Source organism: Crocodylus porosus, unplaced genomic scaffold, assembly GCF_001723895.1.
Source record: "Crocodylus porosus isolate Cpor-Errol unplaced genomic scaffold, CroPor_comp1, whole genome shotgun sequence".
Lineage (NCBI taxonomy): Eukaryota > Metazoa > Chordata > Crocodylia > Crocodylidae > Crocodylus > Crocodylus porosus.
Window position 1 is genome coordinate 120,484,920 of NW_017728943.1, and position 23,092 is coordinate 120,508,011.

At 42.7% G+C, this 23,092-nt stretch overlaps 1 protein-coding gene across 3 annotated transcripts in view; it reads right to left on the reverse strand.

Moving 5' to 3' along the window:
- PCMT1 (protein-L-isoaspartate (D-aspartate) O-methyltransferase) overlaps positions 1 to 23,092 on the reverse strand; it is a 56,429-nt gene that overhangs the window by 32,101 nt on the left and 1,236 nt on the right. For all 3 annotated transcript variants that reach the window (XR_002103719.1, XM_019550091.1, XM_019550092.1), the window contains exons 2-3: positions 7,421 to 7,525; positions 4,572 to 4,603 (exon numbers count right to left, since the gene is read on the reverse strand). Coding sequence is in view for 2 of the 3 variants with exons in the window: in XM_019550091.1 (XP_019405636.1) it covers positions 4,572 to 4,603; positions 7,421 to 7,525 (137 nt within the window). In the remaining variant the exon portion in view is untranslated. The remainder of the gene's footprint in view (positions 1 to 4,571; positions 4,604 to 7,420; positions 7,526 to 23,092) is intronic.

Below are 23,092 nucleotides of genomic sequence, written 5' to 3' on the forward strand. Positions count from 1 at the left end.
GCAGGGGGGAGTGGGGAAACAGAGGATGTGCCTGAGGCCACACAGGTGCATGGGACAACAGTGGGGAAAGGGCATGTATGGGGTGCAGGGGGTGGAGCATAGGTCCATTGTGCAGTGATGTGAGAGGGCATCCACATGTAGCTGGGAGGAAGGGAGGGGGCATGGTGCAGTTCACAAGCATGCAGCCCCTGCTGGTGAGGCCCATAAGGTGTTCAGCTTCTGCCCACTTAGAGTAATTTAAGTGTTACTGTAAAGAATGCCAGCATCAACAAGATATAACATTAGCACCAGAAGGCCACAACCCTTCCTCTCAAATCAGTCCCCACAACTTTCCTTTACAGCAAGCATAAACTCTGTGGAGCAAAGACTTTGGAACAGAGCTAGTCATTTATGGATGGCTACAGTTTGACCAATATCCACCCTATAATTTGTTTACTAGTCAGGAACTCTATCTAACACATTCTATAGGCTGAAAAGTCTGCTGCATCAGTACATATCCCGTATGTAGCAAAGGGACTGGCCAGGAGCCAAATACTGCTCCCTTATTCTGCTTGGGCTGTTCCTAGTTAGCTTTCATTTACACCACTGGTACAACATCCCACACATGGCATCAGCCACCAACTGGACCAAACTGGAGATTATGGAGTTTTATTTCTTCCCGTTCCACCGTCTCTCTACTCAGAGGCAGCACAGATATGGTAAACCAGGTGGCAGCAAAGCAGGCGGCAAAGCTACTTCTTCCTGTTTTGTGCCAGCAAAGAGTCTGTCTACAAAGGAATTTTCCAGTCAGCTTAAATTTACTTTGCATTTTATTAAGCAGATCCAAGCATCAGGCCTCTGTATCTTTAAGTTGGCCACATGCAATTCATCCTAATACAAAGGAAAATGTTACTAGTTCTTTTTTTTACTTATATCAAAAAATAAAATGACTTGAAAACCCTGGAAACACAAGAGACTATGACTCCAACCAAGTCTGTGACAGATCACTGTTGAGACCTGGTCGCGTTAAGGATAGACAACACACTTGTAATAAAATCTGCACCTGAATATTTATACTAAGCTCAGTGCGATACTCTTTCCAAAGTTACCATATAGCTGTAGGTGTTTCTCTATTTTTAGTTCTAATTGTTCTTATGCATACATCAATATGAATAGCAAACAGCACTTCTGCTGAGGGCGTCATTGTCGCAACAGCAAAATACCAGAGTATCAGCTGTCCTAAGCCATTTTTAAAAATGCTGATTTTAATTACATGCCTATAATTTGCATATTTCTGCAGGCATATTTCAGTTTAAACTACTGATCTAATGCATCAGAAATCTAGCTGAACAGGCTTCACGCACAAGATGCTTTTTCCAAGTTTAATCTATTTTTAACAATGCCAAATTTTAGTTTTATGCAATAAGGGGAAAACTCAACCCCTTCCTTCCCAGGTGTATCAGGCCTTCTTGAAGCACAACTGGTGTGGTACTACTCTGTAAGGAGCAAGAGTGAGCAACTCATACTCTCCTGAACTCTATATTGCATGGACCCCACATACAGAGCCTCCCAATGCAGCAGCATGGCTAGATGGATCAACTTTCTTTAGTCCTTCCCCTCCCTACAACACATTAAGAATAACCCTTTCATTCCCCAATATCCATCTGTATTTCTTGATCTGAACAGAACCTCTGAAGAGCTATATGCTTTTTATACTACAGAATAACCCACCTCTGAATTTAGGCTTGAGTGTTGCTGTTTTCCACCTAGACTGAGAAACTTACAGGGCAATTTTGCAGCCAGTTTCACATGTCAGTCACAAGAGAAGTGCTATTTTCTTAAATCAGGGGTGCTCAATCCCCCACCCACAGGCCACATCCATTTGTCTTGCAACGATAAATAGATGCCCCAGAGGGTTTATTTCAGAAGGAACAAAAATAGGCAGTTATGAAACATAACACAGATGACTAATCATGATTTTTTCAGCTATAATTCTGTAGAAGATGAAGCCAGTCTCATTATGCTGTTATTATTGATACCTATAGTAAAGTCAGTGTAGTTACAGCATAGGATGTTCAAAATCACATCTTTTACCAACAGAATGACTGAAGTAACCCTTCCTAAACAGTAAGAATAACAAAAATATAGGAGTGAGGCATGGTAAGAAGGAAACAGCACTACTTTTCTCAATCAGCTGATAAAACCTGACCCTTACCTACAGAATCCCCTACTTTAATAAGTATTCTTATAGCAGCTTTAAGTCTCCAGAGTACTCTTTAATTATTATTGTTTTACTTGGCAGGAAACAAAAACAAAAAACAACAACAACAAACCTTCCATATGTACCCATCCAGAAAAAAGTATGTTTCTCTCACCTTTGGAATGGCATTTTGTTAAAGAAAATCCCTTTAACCTACTGAATTAGGCAAAAAACAAAAATACTCTAAACATAACTCATAGTGAAATGGCAAGAAAAGTCTAAAGTTTGTAAATAATCTCAATATATGAATAAAACACTGTTAGATTTAAGATGTCTAACAACCAATTTAATGACCATGAAACTGATTAAAAATTTATATACAAAGTACTTATTTGTATTGGCATAATGGCAAAGAGATGCAGTCATGGACCAGGACTCCATTTTGCTAGGTACTGCTTTATACACTACATTGTTTTTTGCCATCCATTCAATACATCTAAACTGCTTATTGTGCTAATACAATTCTTGACATTGCAGGGTTTTTTTTCAATTGTAAACAGATGCATAATAGACAGTTTTACTTTTTATCCTGCTTGATGGACTGAAGACTAATATGGAATCTCTATGCTAAACACTATGACCAATCAGTGATATAAATCTAGTGATGTATAGATAGACTCTCTCGAGCTTAACTTTTTTTTTAATTGTACAGTTGTGTACTAAACACTTGGTGTAGCATTGTTACAATTCTAGTAAGTGTAGTTTAATTATATACACCTGTGTAAAGAAACACCAAAGTGTTCCCTGTGCATCACCAGTATTTAAGTGTAGGATGGACTGAAATGCAATGACTAACACTAAGATTCTGAAACACCACAGTTATTAATGTTGTCATTTCCTGGTATAGCCCTGTATACAATGATAACATTAAGGTAATTAATAACAACATTTTAATATGGATATTTAGAATTTAAAGGACAGCACTAGAGCCAGTCAAATACAGAAGCTACGAAATTTCTTAGACTGTTCTTTACTCTACAAATCTTATATTTCTCAAATAATCTACTGCAAGGGCAAAAATATACTTAACTTTAGGGATGTACCAATATCAGATATATAGAAAACTGGCTGCATCGGATATTGGCCTGATGGGACTGATAATCTGGCCAATAAATGCTCGTGCTGGGCACAGCCACAGTGCAGCACTCAGGCAGCGAGAAGCAGAGCTGGCAGTGTGGAGAGCTGCCTCCAGTTGGTAAGTCCGGTGTGGTGGAACGGTAGGGGGAAGGGAAGGGGTATGTGGGGGAAGATCAATGCCCCCTACAATGAGGGAAGGGGCAGGGGCAGGTGCTGCCCAAGCAGAGTGGGGGGAGGGGCAGGGGCAGAGCTGAGGTTCATGGGGAGGTGGCCCCTGCTACTGCTTGCACCCTGGGAGGGCATGGGGTGGTGTGCCCCTGGATTTGCACGGGGCAGGGCTCAGCTTGGAGAGAGTGCTGGCAGCACTGGGAGGATGCTGCATCCACCCCAAATTTCACTGCTGCTCTGCTCCTAGTGCTACCACCACCAGGCACAGCCCCAGCTCTTCCCAGCATGTTGGTGGAGGCAGGGCCTTGGGCAGCTAGCAGCAGCAGCGCTAGGATCAGAGTGGCAGCAAAATTTAGGATGGATGCTGCATCCTCCCAGTGCTGCCAGCACCCGCTTAGAGTCCAGCTCCCACTGAGAAAAGCCCCACGCAGCCCCGGCTGCAGCCCACTCCACCCAACACAGATCCGGGGAGCACCCCACAATCCCCATGCCCTCCCAGGGTGCAAGCAGTGGCAGGAGCCACCCCCCACCACAAGCCACAACTCCGCCCCCCCTGCCCCACCTGAACAGCACCTGCCCCTGTCCCCTCCCTCAACATGGAGGGCATTGATCTGCACTCCCGACATCCGGACAACCGGACTTACCAGGTGGAGGCAGCTGTATCGGAAATTGGATTGGTATTGGCCAATATGCCTCCTTAAATATCGGCTATTGGTATCAGCCCCAAAAGTCTCTATTCGTATACTCCTGCTTAAATTGATTCTTAGTTTCAAAGTACTGGTTAGTATCTGTGTTACAACATCAGCGTACTGAAATTTCTCCTGAAGTTTACTGCTTAAGACACAGTCTGATAATAAATGCCCAGCAAAGAAAACACATCTCAGTATAATTTCATTCTCCGGAGGAAAATAGTCACAATACTGCATACAGGGATTTATGAATACTGACAAGAAGTAGTACAGTTAGGGAGACAGTATTTTATAACACTATTGCTATTATCAACAACCAGTTAAAGTATTTCATTATGAAGAGGCTAGAGTACCAATCATCTTCACTACCCACTCCATATCATAAATCTTATACTTACCATATGTGGAGCACTGATTGTTGCTTGAAAACCTGCAAAACAAGAAATACTGATATAACAGCTAAATTATCACTGTTAACATTCCTATGCATTTTAATTAGAAAATACTGTTAATTCCATCAATACTGTTATGCAAGCCCTCATATAAGGCTTTATATAGCTCTTTTTGTTACCTGTTAATATTAGATTTCAAAAGCATGATTAAAGTGTAATGAGGCCCCCATTACTGAGAACGGGGAGCAAGCCCAGGGGCCTGCTGCCCAGATAAGTCTCTGTGAACAGACTTTGTGGTTAAAAGGACCCAAGTAAGCACTCACTAGCAGTGACAGTGGCATCAGGGACTAGAGTCCAGCAGCAGTAAGTTACCCTGAGCCTGAGCCAGTAAGCTGAATCAGGAAAAACTTGTGGCAGCTCAGGGAGGCATGTTACCAACAAGGAGCAGGGCCAGGGCCAGGGAGATATATAAACACAGGCAGACCCAGAGGGGGCAATCTCGCCCTGGAGGCAGAAGGGGAAGGAGCCCCATAGTAAGCTGCTTGCTGAAAAAAGCCTGACAGAGATCCTGCCTTCCCGGAAAAACAAAAACAAAAAAAAGGCCAATAAAAAAGCTCTGGGCTGGCAGGGAATGAGACTCAGTATGGATGGGGGATTTCAGACGGCCAGCGTACTAGAGAATTAAGTTGTAGCCAGTGTGCTGATGTTTTGGTTTGCATTTTACCTGGTGGCTTGTGAAAGGGACTAAGGATTGGTTTGGAGGTCCTATTAGTGCCCAAGTGATCATCTTGAGCCCTGACAGGGGTCAGGTTCAAGGCACAGACTGGAGACAGAAGGCCCAGAGCCTAAAGAAGGGGAGAGTTTGGAGGGCCTCTGGCCCCAAATCCTGCCCTTTCTTGGGCTGTGGATTAAGATAACCACATCATAATCATTTTGGCCCAAATCCTATTCTACTAAGTTCGTACCAGGTCCCCTCAGCTTTATTTTCCTCAGTCTGAGTCCCAGATCCCATAGCCTTTCCTCGTATGGCTTGCCTTTTAAAAGACTCTGATCATACAGGCAGCTCTTCTTTGGACTCTCTCAAAATAGAGAATCCACAGTACTGCTTTAGGAGCGGTGGAGGCAAGTCCAGGGGACCCAGATGGAGCTGGAGCAGGCTTGATACCGGAGGCAGAGCAGAGACATGCCTAGTGGGGCAAAACCAGGAGCAGGGGCCCAGAGCCCAGGCAGGGCATAGCCTGAGAGAGCAAGACTTGGCCTGAGACCTGGAAGCCAGGTCTGGTGCAGTGGGCCTAAGCTACAGGAACCAGTGAAAGAAAAGGGGCTGAGGCCAGAGGGGCCAAAGCCCTGACAAGGGTGTAAAGGCCTGAGGTGGCCTGGCATCAAATTGAGGCCAAATGTCCACTGAATCTATTAACTGGTAATTTCTGCAAGGCATAGGCATGATGTAAAGGGGTGAATGGAGCCACGTAATTAACCCTTAAGGCATAGCTGGTGCCCCGGAAGAACCAGCTGGCACCTAGAAGAACCAGGGCTTGCCCTGGGACCTATTAGACAGCCTCCCTTCCAACCAAATAACTTGATCTAGTGCATGGTAAGCGAGTAAGCAGCAGATGGCACCCCATGGCTACAGTAGTGTGATGGGTCATGAGACCCCCACAGGGTGTACTAGCCTCCTCTGGAGCGCGAGACTAGTCACAAAGATATCAAAAGGTTCACCCATCAACCAAAGGACTGCTAAACCCAACTCAGAAATGAATTTAAGAAAATAATTTAAACTATTCTCTCCTGGTCACTTAATATAGCATTGAAAGGTACTTGGAATGAAAAAAGTTTCTATACCCTTAATGACTACTAGTTTGGATCTACTACATAGCTCTAGTTTGGCAATGCTATAAAACACATGAAAGTTGCCTATATAAAGTTATATCCCCAAGAGTAGCATATCCCCTTTCCACCTTCATTTTTCACTTACTAACTTTAATTTGTTACTTTACATATTTTTTATCTATATTAGATTGTATAAAGCAGGGACCATGCCTTTTTGCCTCCAAATCAGCATGAATACATATAGAAGGTATGGAGAAATATGATATTATATGCACTAATACTGAAAGGAGTTCAATTTTTAAGACTACCAGAGCATATTTATAAACATCTAACTTTAGAAAAGAGCAATATCTGTAATAAAAATGATATTATAACCAATAATTTCTACCACCAAATATAAGACCAAAAGAAAAGGGAAGCTGATTCATTCGGTTTTCTGCCTGAAAGACAAAATTAAGGATCTAGTGACAAGAAGTTAGTTCCAGAAGAGTTCAGAATCCTTCGCTCAACATGTACTCACAAATCTCTCTTACTTGAAATGAAAGATTAAGATAACCACATCATAATCATTTTGGCCCAAATCCTATTCTACCTAGTAGATCTACCTGAACCATACATATAATTGATAACAGCACTGATTTCAGTGCAAAACAAAGCAAAAACAAACTCTCCATTTACCTGCTAGCAATTAGGTTCAGTGGTTAGGGTACCTGCTTAGTAAGTGAGAACTCTAGGATCTATGTCTCATTCTCCAGATTAATGGGTCAGGCAGGTTTGATAGCACCCTTCACCCAAAACTGTACAAAACTAAAAAAAAGTCTGAAGAGCTATAACATTTCTCAGATGCATCCTGCATTAACTGAAATTTCGAATTAAAAATATTGACTGGATCAGCTGATGAGGAATTAAAATTTTCCTATAAAAATTAAAGCATTTTTAGATTTAATTCTGTTCTTAACACATACAACTAAATTGTTAAGTTATACCAACTGAAGCACACACAACTTTTACATAAATGTTCTTACCTATTGACTGAGGAGAATCCATATAAGGGTTGCATTTTGCATAGTGGCAACGGTCTGTGGCCAACATTACATCAAATACTTTGTCTGATTTGATTATTCCATTTTCTGAAAAAAAGAGACAATTTTCATGAAAATTGTAGATGAAGAATCATACGTGCAAAAATAGTAATTTATTTTACATATCATCTTTGCATTGCATAAGCTCTTAAGTTACCAATAATCACGGTACTGACTCTTGAATCTGCCTCATGCTTTAAGTTTCGATCAAGATGCAAAACACTGAATTTTAAGCTCTACCACAAAATCTCCTGTAAGTTAAGATGTTTTCAATATTTTGAGATTAAAAAAAAAACCCTTAAAAATCTTTTTAATAATTTCTCTTGTTTCACAAAGACGGCAAGATTATCACAAGTCTCTCCTGGCTTATTATTTAAATATGAACATCAAGAACTTTGTGATACTAGAATACAAGATTCCCCTACACAGGAAGAAAAAAGAGACTTTTATAAATGAGAAGCAACAGACGCATCAATTTGATAAATCAATCATTTATTTTCAAGTACTGTTCAACTGTTTTTGTCTTGGCAGAAGCCTCACTCGTATCAAACTTCTACACCATTAGAATGCTATTAATGGACCGTACCCCATTAAAGTATTCACAAAAAACATACTTTCAAACTTTGCCTGCTCTTCAAAATGAGCCAAAAACGCTTCTGCCATTTTACATGCATGTGTTCAAAGAACGTAGCTATGGAAGTTAAAAGGAAAAGTTAATAAATATCCAAGGACTTAGAACTGTTAAGCTCTATACTGTTTCCTCATAAATGCTATTTTCATATTTCAACCATCTGTTTACACAGAAAATATAAATTAAAGTGAAACAAAATGCTCAATTAAGTTAGATTAAACTAAAGGAATTTTTAAAATTATTTTAAGTGGGACTTCAGCATTTTTTAAAATTCAGCCCCAAGGCCTAGCAAATTTAAAAGCTATTTCTTGAAATGGCTACTGCACTGACCTGATTATAATTATTTCTATGCCTTTTCAAGTAGAAAGCAAAAAATCCCCAAACTTATATCTAAGTACCCAAACAAAACTTGCCTAACTTTTTTCTGTAGACAAAAAACCAAAACAAAGAAAAAAAGCTACAATATACACCAAGGAGGGTACAAAAACAACATGCCTCCAAAAAACATGGGGACAAAGATATTAAGAGTAATGTCTTATACAGCCTTATTCTTAATTTAGGGTACTCCTATCTCTGACTCACATGGCCTTCTAGCTAAAATTCTTTCCCATATCACATTACGCACATTGCTTGTTCTGGTTTTATTCTGGATGGTTAGCTATATTAATTCTGTATTCAAGTCAAATCCTTACTTAGCTGCATATAAAACTTTTTAATGTGGAAATATTAATGCCAAATATATTTTATTTTAAGACCTGTGGAGGCTCACAAATTTCCTTCTCATCATTTGCTGCCACCATGTTAGGTACTGTTCAAACAGCAGGGGTAGGGACAAAGAAATATTCCACAGAGTGGCTAGTTAATGAATGTATGAATGTCAAGGAGCTTCTGAAATTAAACAGGAAACATGGATATTCAGGAAGTGAGAGTTGGGATCTCCCATGACTATCTCTGGAGCAAATCCAAAATATATATATAATCTGTTCCTTTGCGTTTTTTAATACTTAAGACAAATTTGCATTTATTTTATGCAAGGGGTAATTTTTAAATATTAAAAATGATTTTTTCCCTTTAAAGGAATATTGATAAAATGCTCAGCTTTAAAGCAGTTTTCCATTTTCTGTAAGATATGCATGTATATTTAAAATTATATGTTTTGGAAATAAGTGACGAAAGAAAAACGGAGAGAAATTAGACACTACAAACTCATTACCGCTACTGCTACCACTGTCCATGAAGTAGGGAAAAAACAAACTGTAGATTAAAACCAGAAAGGGAAAGAAAGTTTATCTAGAATTTCAAAAAATCCACCCTCCTCCTACCATACACAACCAGAAGTTTTCCCAGGAAACTACATTCAATTTATGCGGAACTGAAGATCTCTTTTCTTTTCTTTTTTAATTCCTAGACCTTCATAGTAGCAAAACAGCTTTCTACAAATGAACTAATACAATGGGTTCCTCTACACATGTACTTTATCACTGGGTTAACCAATTAGCTCTACAGTAAAGCATCACTGTCCATACATTTGCTCATATTGGGGCACAATATATTAATTAACTCTGCCATAGGATAATATTGTCCAGGACAAGTAGTAGCCTATGGTGGAGTAATTTATGCTGCCAACACACGTGTAGCTGGTGACCGAGGCTGGCAGGGTATAAGGGTGCTACAGTGCAGGGGCTGCCTGCCAGCTGGGCCCACACTGTTGCAGCCTCATGCCCCAGCCAGCCATTCCTCTGCCACCCAACACCACAACCCGGAGCCCAGGGCTGACTCCCTGAGCCTGCTGCCAGCCCAGGACTGCTTCTCCCCAAGCTCTAATTGCTGAGGCCCTGGTCACACATGTATATGCTAGCCTGGGAGCTACCGACTCCAGTGGAAACTGTACCACAGTTTATTGCTCCATGCTAATTGCACATGTAGATGCACCCAATGCTGCCTTCTTTCTTCTAAGCAGCAGGGTGGGTTTGATTTAAATCATGATTTAAATCACTGGTCAGGAGGCTACAATTTAATCATTGTTTTCTACAAAAAGTGCACTCATGTTATTTGATGTCCAGGTTGTAGTTGTATTAGTCTAGAGGCAAAAGGAATCAGAACTCGTGATAGAGGTGGTATCTTTTATTAGACCAACTAGATTTTTGCAAAAAAGTTCTTTAATTATAACTTTTGGGCACAAGCACCCTTCTTCAGGCATCAGAGAAAAGAATGTAAAAGTCCTCCTGGGTAGAAATTAAAGTTCTTCTTTCATAGGAGAATTGAAGGTGTGGTAAAAATCTACTGTTTAGAACAGTTCATTTTATAGGCAGATTAGGCTCAGAGAAAAGTTGGAATAGCTTATTTACCTCAAAGCTGTTTGGTGGTAAAGCAGGACGTAAACAGACTATTCTAACTTTTATCTGTTCCATCTATTTTGTCATGATTTTGTTCACAAATTGTTATAAAATTAAGCCATATCTCAATATATCACTCAAAATAGTCTACTACCGAGTTCCATCACATGTCTTGTGGAAGACTTAGTTTTGTTCTACCTGCTTTCTTCAGGGCAGCTGCTGCAAAGTGGTTGTTATGGAAGTATTTTGTATTTTCAATAAAATGCTGCTTAAAATGTTTCTCTTATTTCTACTGCCCATCTCTCCATGCATTCATCTCCAGACTCCTACTCCTTGCCAGATCTACTCCACCCCCAATCCTATATTTATTTCTTGAAACTTTGCACTTTTAGAGAGACATAAGGGCTTGACTCTGTGTACATGTGTACAGGTAAACAATAGGGCTGATGAGCAGGTAATCAGCAGGGATCCTGGTTTTCTCTGATTTAAAAAAAATCCCTGATTTTCAGTTAAAAAAAGTAAACCCAAATCCGCATTTTTCTGTGATTAAAAAGAAACAACACTATATATATAGAGCACAACATACACACACACACACACGAATATAAATGGTGTTTCATTTAAATCATGGGAAAATGTGGATTTGGGGTTACATTTTTAACTGAAAACTGGGATTTTATTTAAAATCAGAGAAAACCAGGGTCCCTGGTAATCAAGTCTCTCATCTCCATATACTGCTGTTAACATGGATGTTATCATCTCTGGAGACACAAATCCAATCTGAGAACTGAAACAAAGCATCAGAGATGCTTAATGGGACCTTCTGGTCTGACCACTGAGTCCCGCTGGGTGGAGTGGTTTCCTTTAATCTTTACTAATGTACCAGAGAAGCCTCTGAGAACCCCATAAGACTGTGCCCCTAATACTGTCCACGGTCTGTTGTGACCTATTTGCAAAACTTTTCTAAAAAGGTTACACAAATATATTGTCTCAAACAGTATATAAATTAGAAGTTATAATCCCCATTCCATGATGATATCTTTAAGATTTAACATCTCTTAATTTAAAACAATACTTATATAGGTTGTTTTTTTTAAAAAGCATCTTAAACCCCAAAAATGATTAAATAAAAAAAAAATCATTGATTTTTATCCACTCTAAGCCATTTCAGCATGTTTGTTATTGTTTTTACCCATCTCTCTCACTATACAAGAGGCCAAAAATCATTTAAAATATTGTCAGTTTTCTTTCTGTACAGAAGCATACCATGAGAAAAAAAAAAAAAAAGAAAAAAAAAATCAATAAAAATCAAATTTGTTTCACTCTACCTCTACTTTGAAAAGATGTAAACTGCAGCAAAGGCAGGCCCTGGAGCTCTTCACTAAAGAGGAACCATAAGATGCTGAAGGTTAGGAAAGTAAAGTAGTAAAGATCCTCTCTCCTCAGAAGGCAAGAAACTGAAGGAGGAGGGGAGAGAAACATGCCCATTATAGGTGGTGTCTACCAAAACAGTGGTAACACAAAAACTCACAAACCTGCCTGATAGCAACAAGAACACCCATGGAGAAAGAAATGTGGAAAAACTGCTTCTCTTATAGATGGAAGCAAGACATTAGAGAGCTTCAAATTCAGATGCCTAAACAAAAGGTGGCTTCATCTGTTAACTAGGAAATCAGGAAAACTTTCCTAGTGGGCATCTTTCTCTTCTAATCATTTCCCATTTGAACTTTGTCATGCAGCTTACTCTCGTTTTCACTCCTCCTTCCCTCTGCCCCCCAGGGTGGCCAAGAGGTAATTAATGCTGCAGCTTTTGCTTTTCAGCCACTCAGTGGAGATGGGGTGAGGGGAGAGCAAAATTAAAAGTACCATTGCGCCACAAACTTCTGCTGTGATTAAGGTAGGTCCCTAACTATAGACAAGTGCTGCTTAAAAGTGTTTACAGAGTTCCTGTGCTAAAACTTGCACCAGTTTCAAAAACGCATCAGTTCAAGCTAAATCTACAAGCATGTGTGTTAAATTCCCTACATGCAAATTGCTACAGGTATACTTATTTCGAAGTCGGTGTTTTCAAGTTCTGCCCCTCACTTCCATGTGCTCAGGGACAGCAGGGTGACAGCAAGGGGTAGGGGGAGAAAAGGGGCTACTGAAAGAAGAAATTGAGGGGGCAGAGAGCAAGAGGGCTACCCAGCCCTCCCAGATTTATTTTTCCTGATGTAACAGTGGAAGGGGGACAAATTCAAGGGAAGCCACCCCAATAATTAGATTGTATAAATGAAAATGTATAAAATTTGTTACAATTTTTCAATATACTGTATTTAATTATTGGCGGTGCGAGCTAATATTTGAGCAGATATGGTATTTTTCGAGTCTCTGGAATAAAATAAGGTGTGATTACTACACTAAATAAGCAATTTCAAAAAGAGGAACCAAAACATTTTAAATGGTGGGCAGAGCGAGCAAGTAAATGATGTGACTATATTCTAAAGTTTTACCATAATATAAGGGTGCACTGATGAAGATTTTTTGGGCTGATACCCATAGTTGATTATTACCAGCCATATCGACAGATATCAATCTGATTGCCAATATACATCCCAGCAGCTTGGGGAGCAGTGTCTGGCTGGCAAGTCTGCTGGGTGGAAACGGGAAGCGGGGGCAGACTGAGCCTCCCACAGTGAGGGAGTGGGGCAGGGACAAGGACAGATGCTGCCCAGCCATGGCAGGGTAGGGCATGGGACGGAGCCACAGGTCATCTGGGGAGCTCAGGAGTGGTGGGGGGAGAGAGCTCCAACCTCTGCACGCACCCACAGGGGATATGGGGAGCATGTGCCCCCCAGATCTCTGCACGAGGCAAGGGCAGGCTGCTAATCAGCGCTTGGAGCTGGAGGCTGCGCTAGGTTCTTCCCGGAGGTGGTTAGGCCCGGGGTGCGCTCAGGGTGGGCAGCGGTGCTGCTTGGAGAAGGGCTACAGGGTAGGCTATGGCCACCTCAAAATTTGCCATAGCGCCCCCTCCCAGCACCACCTGCCCCAAGCGCAGCGCAGTCCCAGCCCCTGCCAGGAAGAGCCCAGTACAGCTTCCAGACCTAAGCATTAAGCAGGCAGCCCACTCTTGTCCTGCACACAGATCTGGAAGGGGGGGGGAAGCAGTTGCCCTCCGTTTGTCCCCCATGGGTGCACACAACGATGGGACCTGCCCCCTGCTTTGCAGCCCCCTGTGCCCTCCAGACAAGATGCAGCTCCACTCCATGCCAGCTGGGCAATGCCTGCCCGTCCCCCACTCCCCCTCTCACCACAGGGGCCTTGATCTGCCCCCGCCCCTTCTTCCCAACAGACTTACCAGCCAGATGCTGCTCTCTAAAGCTGCTGGGCTGCGCTCCTGGCTGCAGCCTATATTGACAATATTGTCAGCCGCATCAGCAGAAAAAAAAACGATTGCTGATAACATCAATTTTCCGTGTATTGGTGCTGATATGGTATGGACTGATGTATTACTATACCTCTACCATAATGTTTCACTGTATTAAAGTTACCAGTGAAAGGCATTAAAATTTTTACTAGACAACCACTGTAGCTAAGAAAAATAGAATTGATATAGAAATGTAAAGACACCTGGACTTGGAATAATCCAGTAACTCATAAAACAGAGCATTTGCACCTCTTTCACACTGTCTTCCTGCTCTCTAGTGTCAAAGTTTTAAATAACGTAGTCTTCAAAATAAGAACCAAGTACAACTGATGCAGTAAGGTCACCCTGTACTGCATGACCTGAAACAACAGCTCTGAGGTGTAACCTGCCCCACTTTTCTCACAAGGTAGAGACTCTGATGGCCATTAATATTTTGAACAACACTGTTCACATCTTCGCAGCCTAAAGCATAGTCTACTCTTACCTGTTGATCCAGCAGTTGCCACTGATAAACTACCAGAGCAGACGGACACCTCAGCACTTCTAGTGCAACCCAAATATAGCAGCTGTGTAGCCTCTGCATGAAGTCTGTTGTAGTCAGCAGAAAATGAGGGAGCCTCTACGTGAGCCTTCGGCCAGCTGCCTGGCAGCAACATATGCTTAATTCCACTTAGAGGTAGAGTAATTCTAGGACCAGAAAAGGACAGCTCCACTACCTCAGACAGACAGGCTTTCTGAGTATGCATGCACTCTTCTGGCAGAACTATAGACTAAGTAGACCCAAGAAAAAGCAGGGGATCATATTATGAAGATTTGTAAGTGTCTGTTCAGTTTGGTCCCCACAAGCAATCAGGTTAGGGAGAGTACAGCCCCACCTCTCCTTCCCCACCATACCAGTCACTATGAACACTGAGCTCCTCACAAGGCAAGGCAGTGGTCCTCAAAACTTTTTAGCCTCAAGGTACATCTCCATAGCTTTTCTGCATTTCACTGTACCCAGAGCTACAATCTAAACATCAGGGAAAAATAGGGAAGGGTGTCTTGAGACTAAAAAAAGTTTAAGAACTACTGATCTAGCTGGTACCAGCTGAGGGCAGTGGGGGCAGGACTTCCATACCTTATTCTTTCCACTGTCTGTCCTCTCCCCACCCCTGATCTGTACCCAAGAGGGCAAAGGCAGTAGCCACTGCCAAGGCTGCTCCTACAGGGTCTTACAGGTTGGCGTGTGCCCCTGCAGCCCTCCTTGCAGTCCTGGGAGCATGGGAGAAGAGTAGGAGACAAGCCAGTTTGCTAAGCATGGCTCTGGTCCCACTTCCATCCAGAGCATGCTGCTGGGACAGCAGGGGCAGGTGGCACAGAGGCTGTCAGGAAGCTGGTGGGAGGGCGTCAGCAGTGGCAGTCCCCAGAGGATCAGTCAAAGATGCCACCGAGTAGCTGGAGCAGGCATAGGACAGATCTATGGGGCTATGACAGCATGAAGTAAGGGCTTCTACGGAGACCGGCCCCAGCAGCGTTGACAGGGAGTGCAGCTGGGCAGGAAGCTGCTTGGAGGCCAGGATCTTGCAGCAGTAGTGACAGTGTGGTCTAGAGCCAGGGTAGAGCCATGATCCACTGCCTACACAATCCTGCCTTGGGCGTGTGGGCACCAGACTGCAGTTATGCCCCAGCTCTGGACAATGCTGTCACCACCGCAAGATCCCAGCCCTGGAGCAACTCCCTGCCCGGCCACATTCCCTACTGGCAGTGTTCTCCATGGAGACCTGGCCCCCATGCTATCATGGCCTCACCACTGCTGGGGTCTCCCTAGAAACCAGCCATAGCAATGTGGTCAGGGGCTGATGGGAAATGGAGTCCACTGCAGGCCCAATCTGGCCTGTGGGCCAGGCTTTGCCCACCACTGCTTTAAACCAAGGGGCAAGAAGGCAGTTTTCAGCTGCTTCCATCTAATGTGCAAAAAACAGCTCAACATCTTTCTGCACTGACACCTACATACCTAGGCATCAGACTACTTTGACTTTCAAGGAATGCATTCCCCAAGATCTCACTAGAAATAAAAAGTAAAACCACCTGTTCAGCAAATAAGCTCATTCAACCTAGGAAACCAGTGTATGGATGCTGAGAACTCCAGGCTCACCTTGTGCTATTCTGTAACAGAGCACTGATGCCTGGTGTAGCCCAACTCTTCTCACACCAGGCTAGTAAATACTCGCCTGACATGAAACCAGACACAAAACAGGCACTATGAAAACCATCAGATGGACCTAGTTGCTGCTTTATCCAGCATCTGGAAAGCACACTGCAGAGTCTGCTTCACCAAGTCTGTGGCATTACATCTACCTTTGTTTGACAACATTAATTCACTAACCACATTTTACATCAGGTCATGCTGTTTGGACAGTTTTCTCCAGGCAAGAGGTTCCCAACCACCAGGTTGCAGCCTGGTATCAGGCCACAAAAAGGGTTGGCTACAGGGTCGTGGCATGAGCCCCCATTTGGAGCTCTGTCTGTTTGCCCAGATGAGCAGCTTCTGCCACCAGCAGTCACACACCGGGCAGCGGGGCAGCCCTGGGATGGCAGCAGTTGGCTCTATGTGTCCCATCCCACTCCCATGCCAGTCCGCAATATAGAAAAGGTTGGGAACTACTGCCCTACGCAACCTCAGTGTTGCCTCCAAAATAGCCCATGCTAGGTCAAGAATGGCCAGTCTTTGGAACAAGGGCAGTCTGAGACAGGACAGCATGTGGCTGATAAGGGACAAGACAGGAAGTATAGTAGTAGATAGGGCAGGAAACAGGAAGCAGAGCAAAAGATGAAATGGGGGGACAGGAGGGCAAGAAGAAAGCAGTGCAGGACATTAGGTAGAAAATACAAAGTAGAGAGCAGAAAGCAGAGCAGCAGATCTGGCAAGGGAAGGGGATCTGAGTGGCACTTGGGGTGGGTGCAGGGCTACTATGTGGCACACCTACTAAAAAACATTGGCCCCCCACTCTGCTACATGGCTAGAACAAGCTTCAAACATGGCCAGCTTGTGGCAAATATAGTAGTTCAGCCCACTAATTTCAACCTCATACCATGACAGTGGCAAAAGCTTAATTGCTTTAAATGCATGGCACACAATTGTAAGCAGGGCTTTTGCTGCTACAATTAGTTAAGAAATGTGGGCCATATACTTGCAAACTGTACCTTAAGTGCTTCTTCATTCATTCCCTTACAGTTAATGCCATACTCCTTACCCAGCAGATGAATGGTAAAGGCGCAGGCAAACAAGCTTGATAAGACTGTGTAAATGAAACTGCAATATATAGACATCTCATGCAATAAAGATACCATTCACAGAAGCTTGACCACAAAACTAACCTTGGTTTCCCTAGTGAAAAAACAGTGAATTCTTACACTCTCAGGAAATTTGAGAAAGATGTTTGTGCCACACTTAGAAGATGTAAAATGCATTTATCATAGTAAGATACATTTATGGCACTAATTATTAGATCATGGAACACACATATTCTTATAAGCAACACAGGGCAATAAAGAAAGACAATACGACCTAAGCTATATGCAGGTACAACTGAGTTACAGAACCATTCGAGCTTTCAACGCAGCATCAGTAATTACTGAAAACCGCATGTTTTCTACAAAAAAAATAGAAAAATTAGTTTTAAAAGTATTTCATCATTTATCAAATGTGAAAGAAGTACTTGCAGAAAGCAGCAGAAATGGCATTATGAAGCTACTCAATGCAGTCTCCCTACATATTTTATGGACTACACATACTAAAGAAACTTTAGTATTACAGACTTAGCTGAGCTTTCCTTTGCTGGGCTGTCGTAATGAACCTAATTTTTGTATCCTACCTGGGTAAGTCTAAAGAGCGAGTGTCTAAATATTGACTGTTAGTCCCACTTCTCAGGGATACACTAGTGATCTAGATTCCCTGAATAGTACCCTTGAGATATACTACCCTGTGAACCAACTTCCCTACACCCAAGATAAGTAATAATCATCTACTGGTAGTCTCCCTAATAGCTTCAGTATCTTCTCTCCAGAGGTCCACTCACAGGCAGAGAACTCTTCATTACAGTCTGACTTCTCAGGGACCTTGTTACAGTTAAAAACAAAAGAACACAAAGACTTTGCAAGGAACTCCTAAAGATGCACTTTTGTTATACACAGGGAACAAGAGATTTGCAGAACAGTAAAAGAAACTTATATTGTATTTACTCATATACTACACATGCCCTTCCCTCCACAAGGTAGCCCTCCAATATCAGTGCAGTGTTGTAAGCAGGGAAGCTGATTTCTGCACTGTAATAGACTAGATATAAAAGGTTATTTATACTGTTTAATGTTTACCTCCCAGCTCTGTGCTGCCTGCTGTCAGGCAAACAGCTCTGGCAGGGGCTGCCTGGGAGGCGGCATAGATCTGGGCTGCAGCACTGCATGGCTGCTGCAGCAGCGAGGTAACTAGCGGTTATCAGGGGGAGCGGAGTCAGGCAAAGTTGCACGGCAGACTGGTGGTAGACAGCTACAAGCCCAGTTGGTAGCAGGGTTTAAACAGGAGTGAGTGCAGCAATGGGGCTGCCATCGGGTGCTGCAGTTGATGGCTCCACAGAGCCAGGTGCCCCTCTCATAGAGCACCACAGGGATCTTTACCTGCCAGGAGAGCCATGTCACACCCAGATGGTGCCTCCAACCTGTGGGTGCCTAAAGCCCCAGGCAGTGGCTCCCTCCCACTCCCACCAGGGGCTCCGGCAGCTACCACTTGGCCGGAACCCACAGCAGCTCTCCCAGCTTAGCAGCAAGAGGCAGATGGTGTGCCATGCAGGAGAACACCCACAGCATTCATTTGTGGGGTTAGAACCCTTAACTGGGAGCCACAACACGGAGGCAAGCCTTCAGCTGACCAGGAGCATGGCACTGGCCCAGCTGCATTCAGATGGGGAAGGGAGAAGTGGGTTAGCTCTTATAAAATACTAATGTTGCAACCTCCAGAGTAAGGCCAGGACATGACACCACAATAGCCCCCACTGTCTTGAAGGTACTTCTTGGAGAAAGGCTAAGGGACATCACCCTGACAGAAATGCACTCTTGCTGAGGTATTAGGTAGTCAGCAGCACTTCTTATCTGTGGCTCTCTAGCAGAAGCTACAACCATTGAGACACTGAACATCTAAACTCAGTCTGGCCTTTGGTGTCTGTCTCAACTGCCTAAAGGTGGGGTGGGGATGTTAAGTTTTGCGCAGCCTCCATTCCTCCATACTCATGTCTAGGCCTGTGTCTAAGGTCTTGGTGTGATGGTCACAAGACACCATACATGTAGATTCATCAGGCACCTTACTAGACTTCTTATGCGTACACCGTGATTCAGAGGATCAATGGTTGTTTACTACAATACTCCACTCCAGGCACACTTGAATTGCAATTCTTGCCAGCTAGCCCCACACTGAAGAGCCCTCATGCCCCAGCCAGCCCCTCCCCACCATGGTGAGCCAGGGTGGAGCAGCCCCCCATCTGGCAGCCTGCCCTGGCTACTCTGACTGGACTCAACATGCAGGGGTCCTAGACACATGTTCAAACACAGCACCCAGGAGCAATACACTCTGGCACAATATGCATCTGAGTTTACTGCTTTTGCTAAGAACACGTGTAGATGCACCCATTGTAATTTTTCCTTTCACTAGGAGCTGCAAAAACCTGTAACATGAAGCTTGGAATGTTATTAAAACCTTCACATTTATATAACATATTCAGACATTTTATTTATCTATAAGTAATGAGAATTGTCTGTCACAGATTTATTTGTATTTATTTCCATTTATCAGACTAAATAATAGAGGCCCAGAATAATTCAGATCTAACATGAAGATAGTATTATTCCACTAACTCTGACTAGAGACAAATATTTTAAGCTTTCCTGTCCAGTTGAAGAAATCTACAAAGTGGACAGAAATTGCAATTATTTTAACACATATACACAGGTGGTCAGAAAGTTGTTTGTTTTTTGTTTTTAAGAAAGGGGGGAGTATTTTAAGCTACATAATTAGAAATGTATAAACAAAACCTTGACTACCCTCTTTTTCCCCTTAAAAACTCTATAAACAATTTAAGGAAAAAAATTAAAGTTGTAATCTTGTTTTAAAGATTAATCATTTTAAGTTCAGATGAGACTGGTGGCAATCTTAGAATGAGGTGAGTTATAACCAGGTATAGCAATGTCATAATACGATCAGAAAAGAAACCAAGGAAGGCTGTTTTTGCTGCAGCATACTATATTGATCGGAAAGGACAGAAAAGGGAGATCACAGAAGTAAACTGCAGTAAGTTGAATGAAAAATAATAATGGCAGGGACCAATATTCAGCAGTAAATTGGAGGTGGATAGTGAAGATATTAGAGTATGAAACAACAAAATCTGGTCTAGATATGAAGGACTGGAAGAGAAAGAGATCCCAAGGGTTATGAGCTTCAAAAATCAAGAAGATAATGAACTTTTCAGCAGACTGAGAAGGGAGAAAGAGCTAGTTTAGAATCCCAAATGCACTTCAGCCAACTAGTTATCAACAAATTAAATAGTAACTAGCCCCCTTCCTTTCATTCTAGGTGATAGATATAAAAGCATATAAAGCTCTACTTAGAGCCACATATTTAAGGTCAGCTATTTCTATCATAACTGTTTTCATTTACTTTTAACTTTCAGTACAGTTGGTAAATATTGCTAAAAAGTTTCTGGTCTGTCAAAGACAAACTTTTTTTATTTTTATTTTGAAGAATGTCAGTCCTGCTGTTTCAAGAAAGGAAAAACTGGTTTCAAGAACAGTTTTATAATGGTGCATGTAAATATGTTAAAATGGCTCTATGGGGCTGGAGGTAAAAGTCAATCACTGTTTAAAACCAGCCTTTGGCAAGAAGTCCTTTTGAAAGTAAAAGACTGTAGTAAAATAACGTTCACTTAACTGAGTTGAGAACTTTGAAAAAAGTTAGTACATTTATGGGCAGTATCTCTACGTTAATAAATATTTTAATAAAAAAAAAAGGCAGGAAGCTGTGCATGTACCCATAACAAAGCTGGCCGTGCAAAACATTACTGAAGGTCCTGCAAAGACCCTTGCTTCAATCACTTGGTCTCTCTATTACATCTCAAACATCGTACTCTGCAAACAGATGAGTTCTGGAACCCTCCTCTCAGTCTGCACCTTCTCAAGTATGAAATGTTAAAGAGTTCCTTATAAGCGTCTTTTCTTGGCTTCCTCTTTATCCTAGAATGTACTTGAAGTCATGCAAATTAACTTAATGCCAAGTGAATCTGACCATTTCCAATTTGCCATTTTTGGAAACCGAAAAAAAAAAATCAATCAATCAATCTATCGATAGATAATGTTATTTATACTGACTGTTATAGAAACCAAAAACAGCTACAAGTTAAATATGCTGCAAATGTATTTTTTTCTAAATAAAAAAATTGGAAGCAACATTTAGAACCTTTTTTGTGCAGCCTAGAATTATTTTCTCACACTGAAAATTAGAAAGATATACTTAATACAACTATATACTAAAATATGTATTATGGAAATGTACCTGACCTTGCAAATTCAAGTCTTTTTTTTTTTAAACAGTGCTCAATCTGTGCTACTTGAAAGCTCTAAGATTTCTCAATTTAATTCCCATGCCTTATTTAGAACATCTGGTTTCAGTTCTCCGACTGCTTCAGCCTAGAGTCCCAGCCAAGACACTGATACGATCGATGCTTTATTCTGCACAGTATCTTATTGAAAGTACCAAAAGACCAAACTGAGAGGTTAAAAACTATTTTTCCCCTTCTTTATGCAGGAATCAGTCACCTTTCAAAAAGCAACTAAAGTCACTCTCACCTTCTGGCTCTCGGAGTTAACTACGGCCTGGAATGGTATACAATGCATTTTTGGGTTTGAAACAACTCTCTCAATAAAAGGCGGAAACTTTTGCTAATAAAATAGCAAGAATCAGAATTTTTTTTTGTTTAATTAAAACACTGGGCCCCCAGGGTCCCCCTGTGGCCAAATCGCCAAGCCTTGGGGGTGGGGTCCCCCGCATGCTCGGCAGCAGACCCAGGAGTGGACCAGAAGTACTTCTGGTCCACTCCTGGGTCTGCCACTACACACACAGGGGAGGACCCCACCCCACGCTCCTGTGGCATGCTCCATCCACCCCACCATGCCAGCGTACACAAGCTGCACCTGGTACTTCAAGATATATAGAAAAAAACATTTAAAGCGGCATCTATGGCCGCATCACTGATTCTCTGCGTCAGCATCAAATCTTCAGATTCAGATTTGGCCAAATTGAAATCAGGATGGTGATCTGAATCAATGAATCAAATCACTGTCCTCTGAATTAAGTTAAATCCAAATCCCAATCAAATACAGCCTGCTTCATGCACCCCTAATGCTCGCCCATTTTCCTAAACGATCAGTGTAGCTATTAACCAGAGCCCTGCAGTCACTAGCAAAATGCATGCCAAATCGCAGTGCTGTTGCCTGGGAGAATCCTGAGCAGCAACCAAGGCAAGCACTGGAGATATTAAGGGGAGAAAGGGATCTCAAATCAGGGGATGGGAAGCAACAGCAAAGACTCTTCTCTCAAAAGAGCCACAGGGGGGCTGACAACAGAGGTTTTTCCATTCAGTGGAAGGGCTGCAATGAAGCATCCTGGGCTGTGCCCTCTGGCCCTCCCTGCCTGCGTGCCCCCCCCCCCCCCCCCGAGCTTGGGGGGCAGAGTGTGGGGGGAGGAGGGGGTACGAAGAGCCTTTCCCTCCTCCCATGACCAAAACTCTGAACTGAAAGATAAGACTGACTTTGGTTTGCTTTTTGAAAGTTTAGACCAATTCCTCCATAAAGAAGAAAAAGAATTGATTTTTAACCTCTCAATTTGGACTTTTGTTATTTTCAGCAAGTACTTTCAGTGCCTCCCACCCCGAGCAGGGGAACAGGAAAGAAGCAGGGCTGCAAGGGACTTCTGGGACTCATCTAGTCCAGCCCCCTGCCCCAGGTAGGATCAGCCCTATCCAAACCATCCCATACACATACAGGCACCTCCCCCCAAGGCAACTATTGGGATCCCACCCTGCCCCATCTCAGCTTGGATAACACCCCCATCCCTAGCTCCTGCCCTCCCCCACCACATCCAACATGGGGGCTGGTGTGAGGGGGGAGGTTTCATAACTTCCCTCAGCACAGCCAGTAGTGGTGCCCTCCCCTCACTGAGGCAT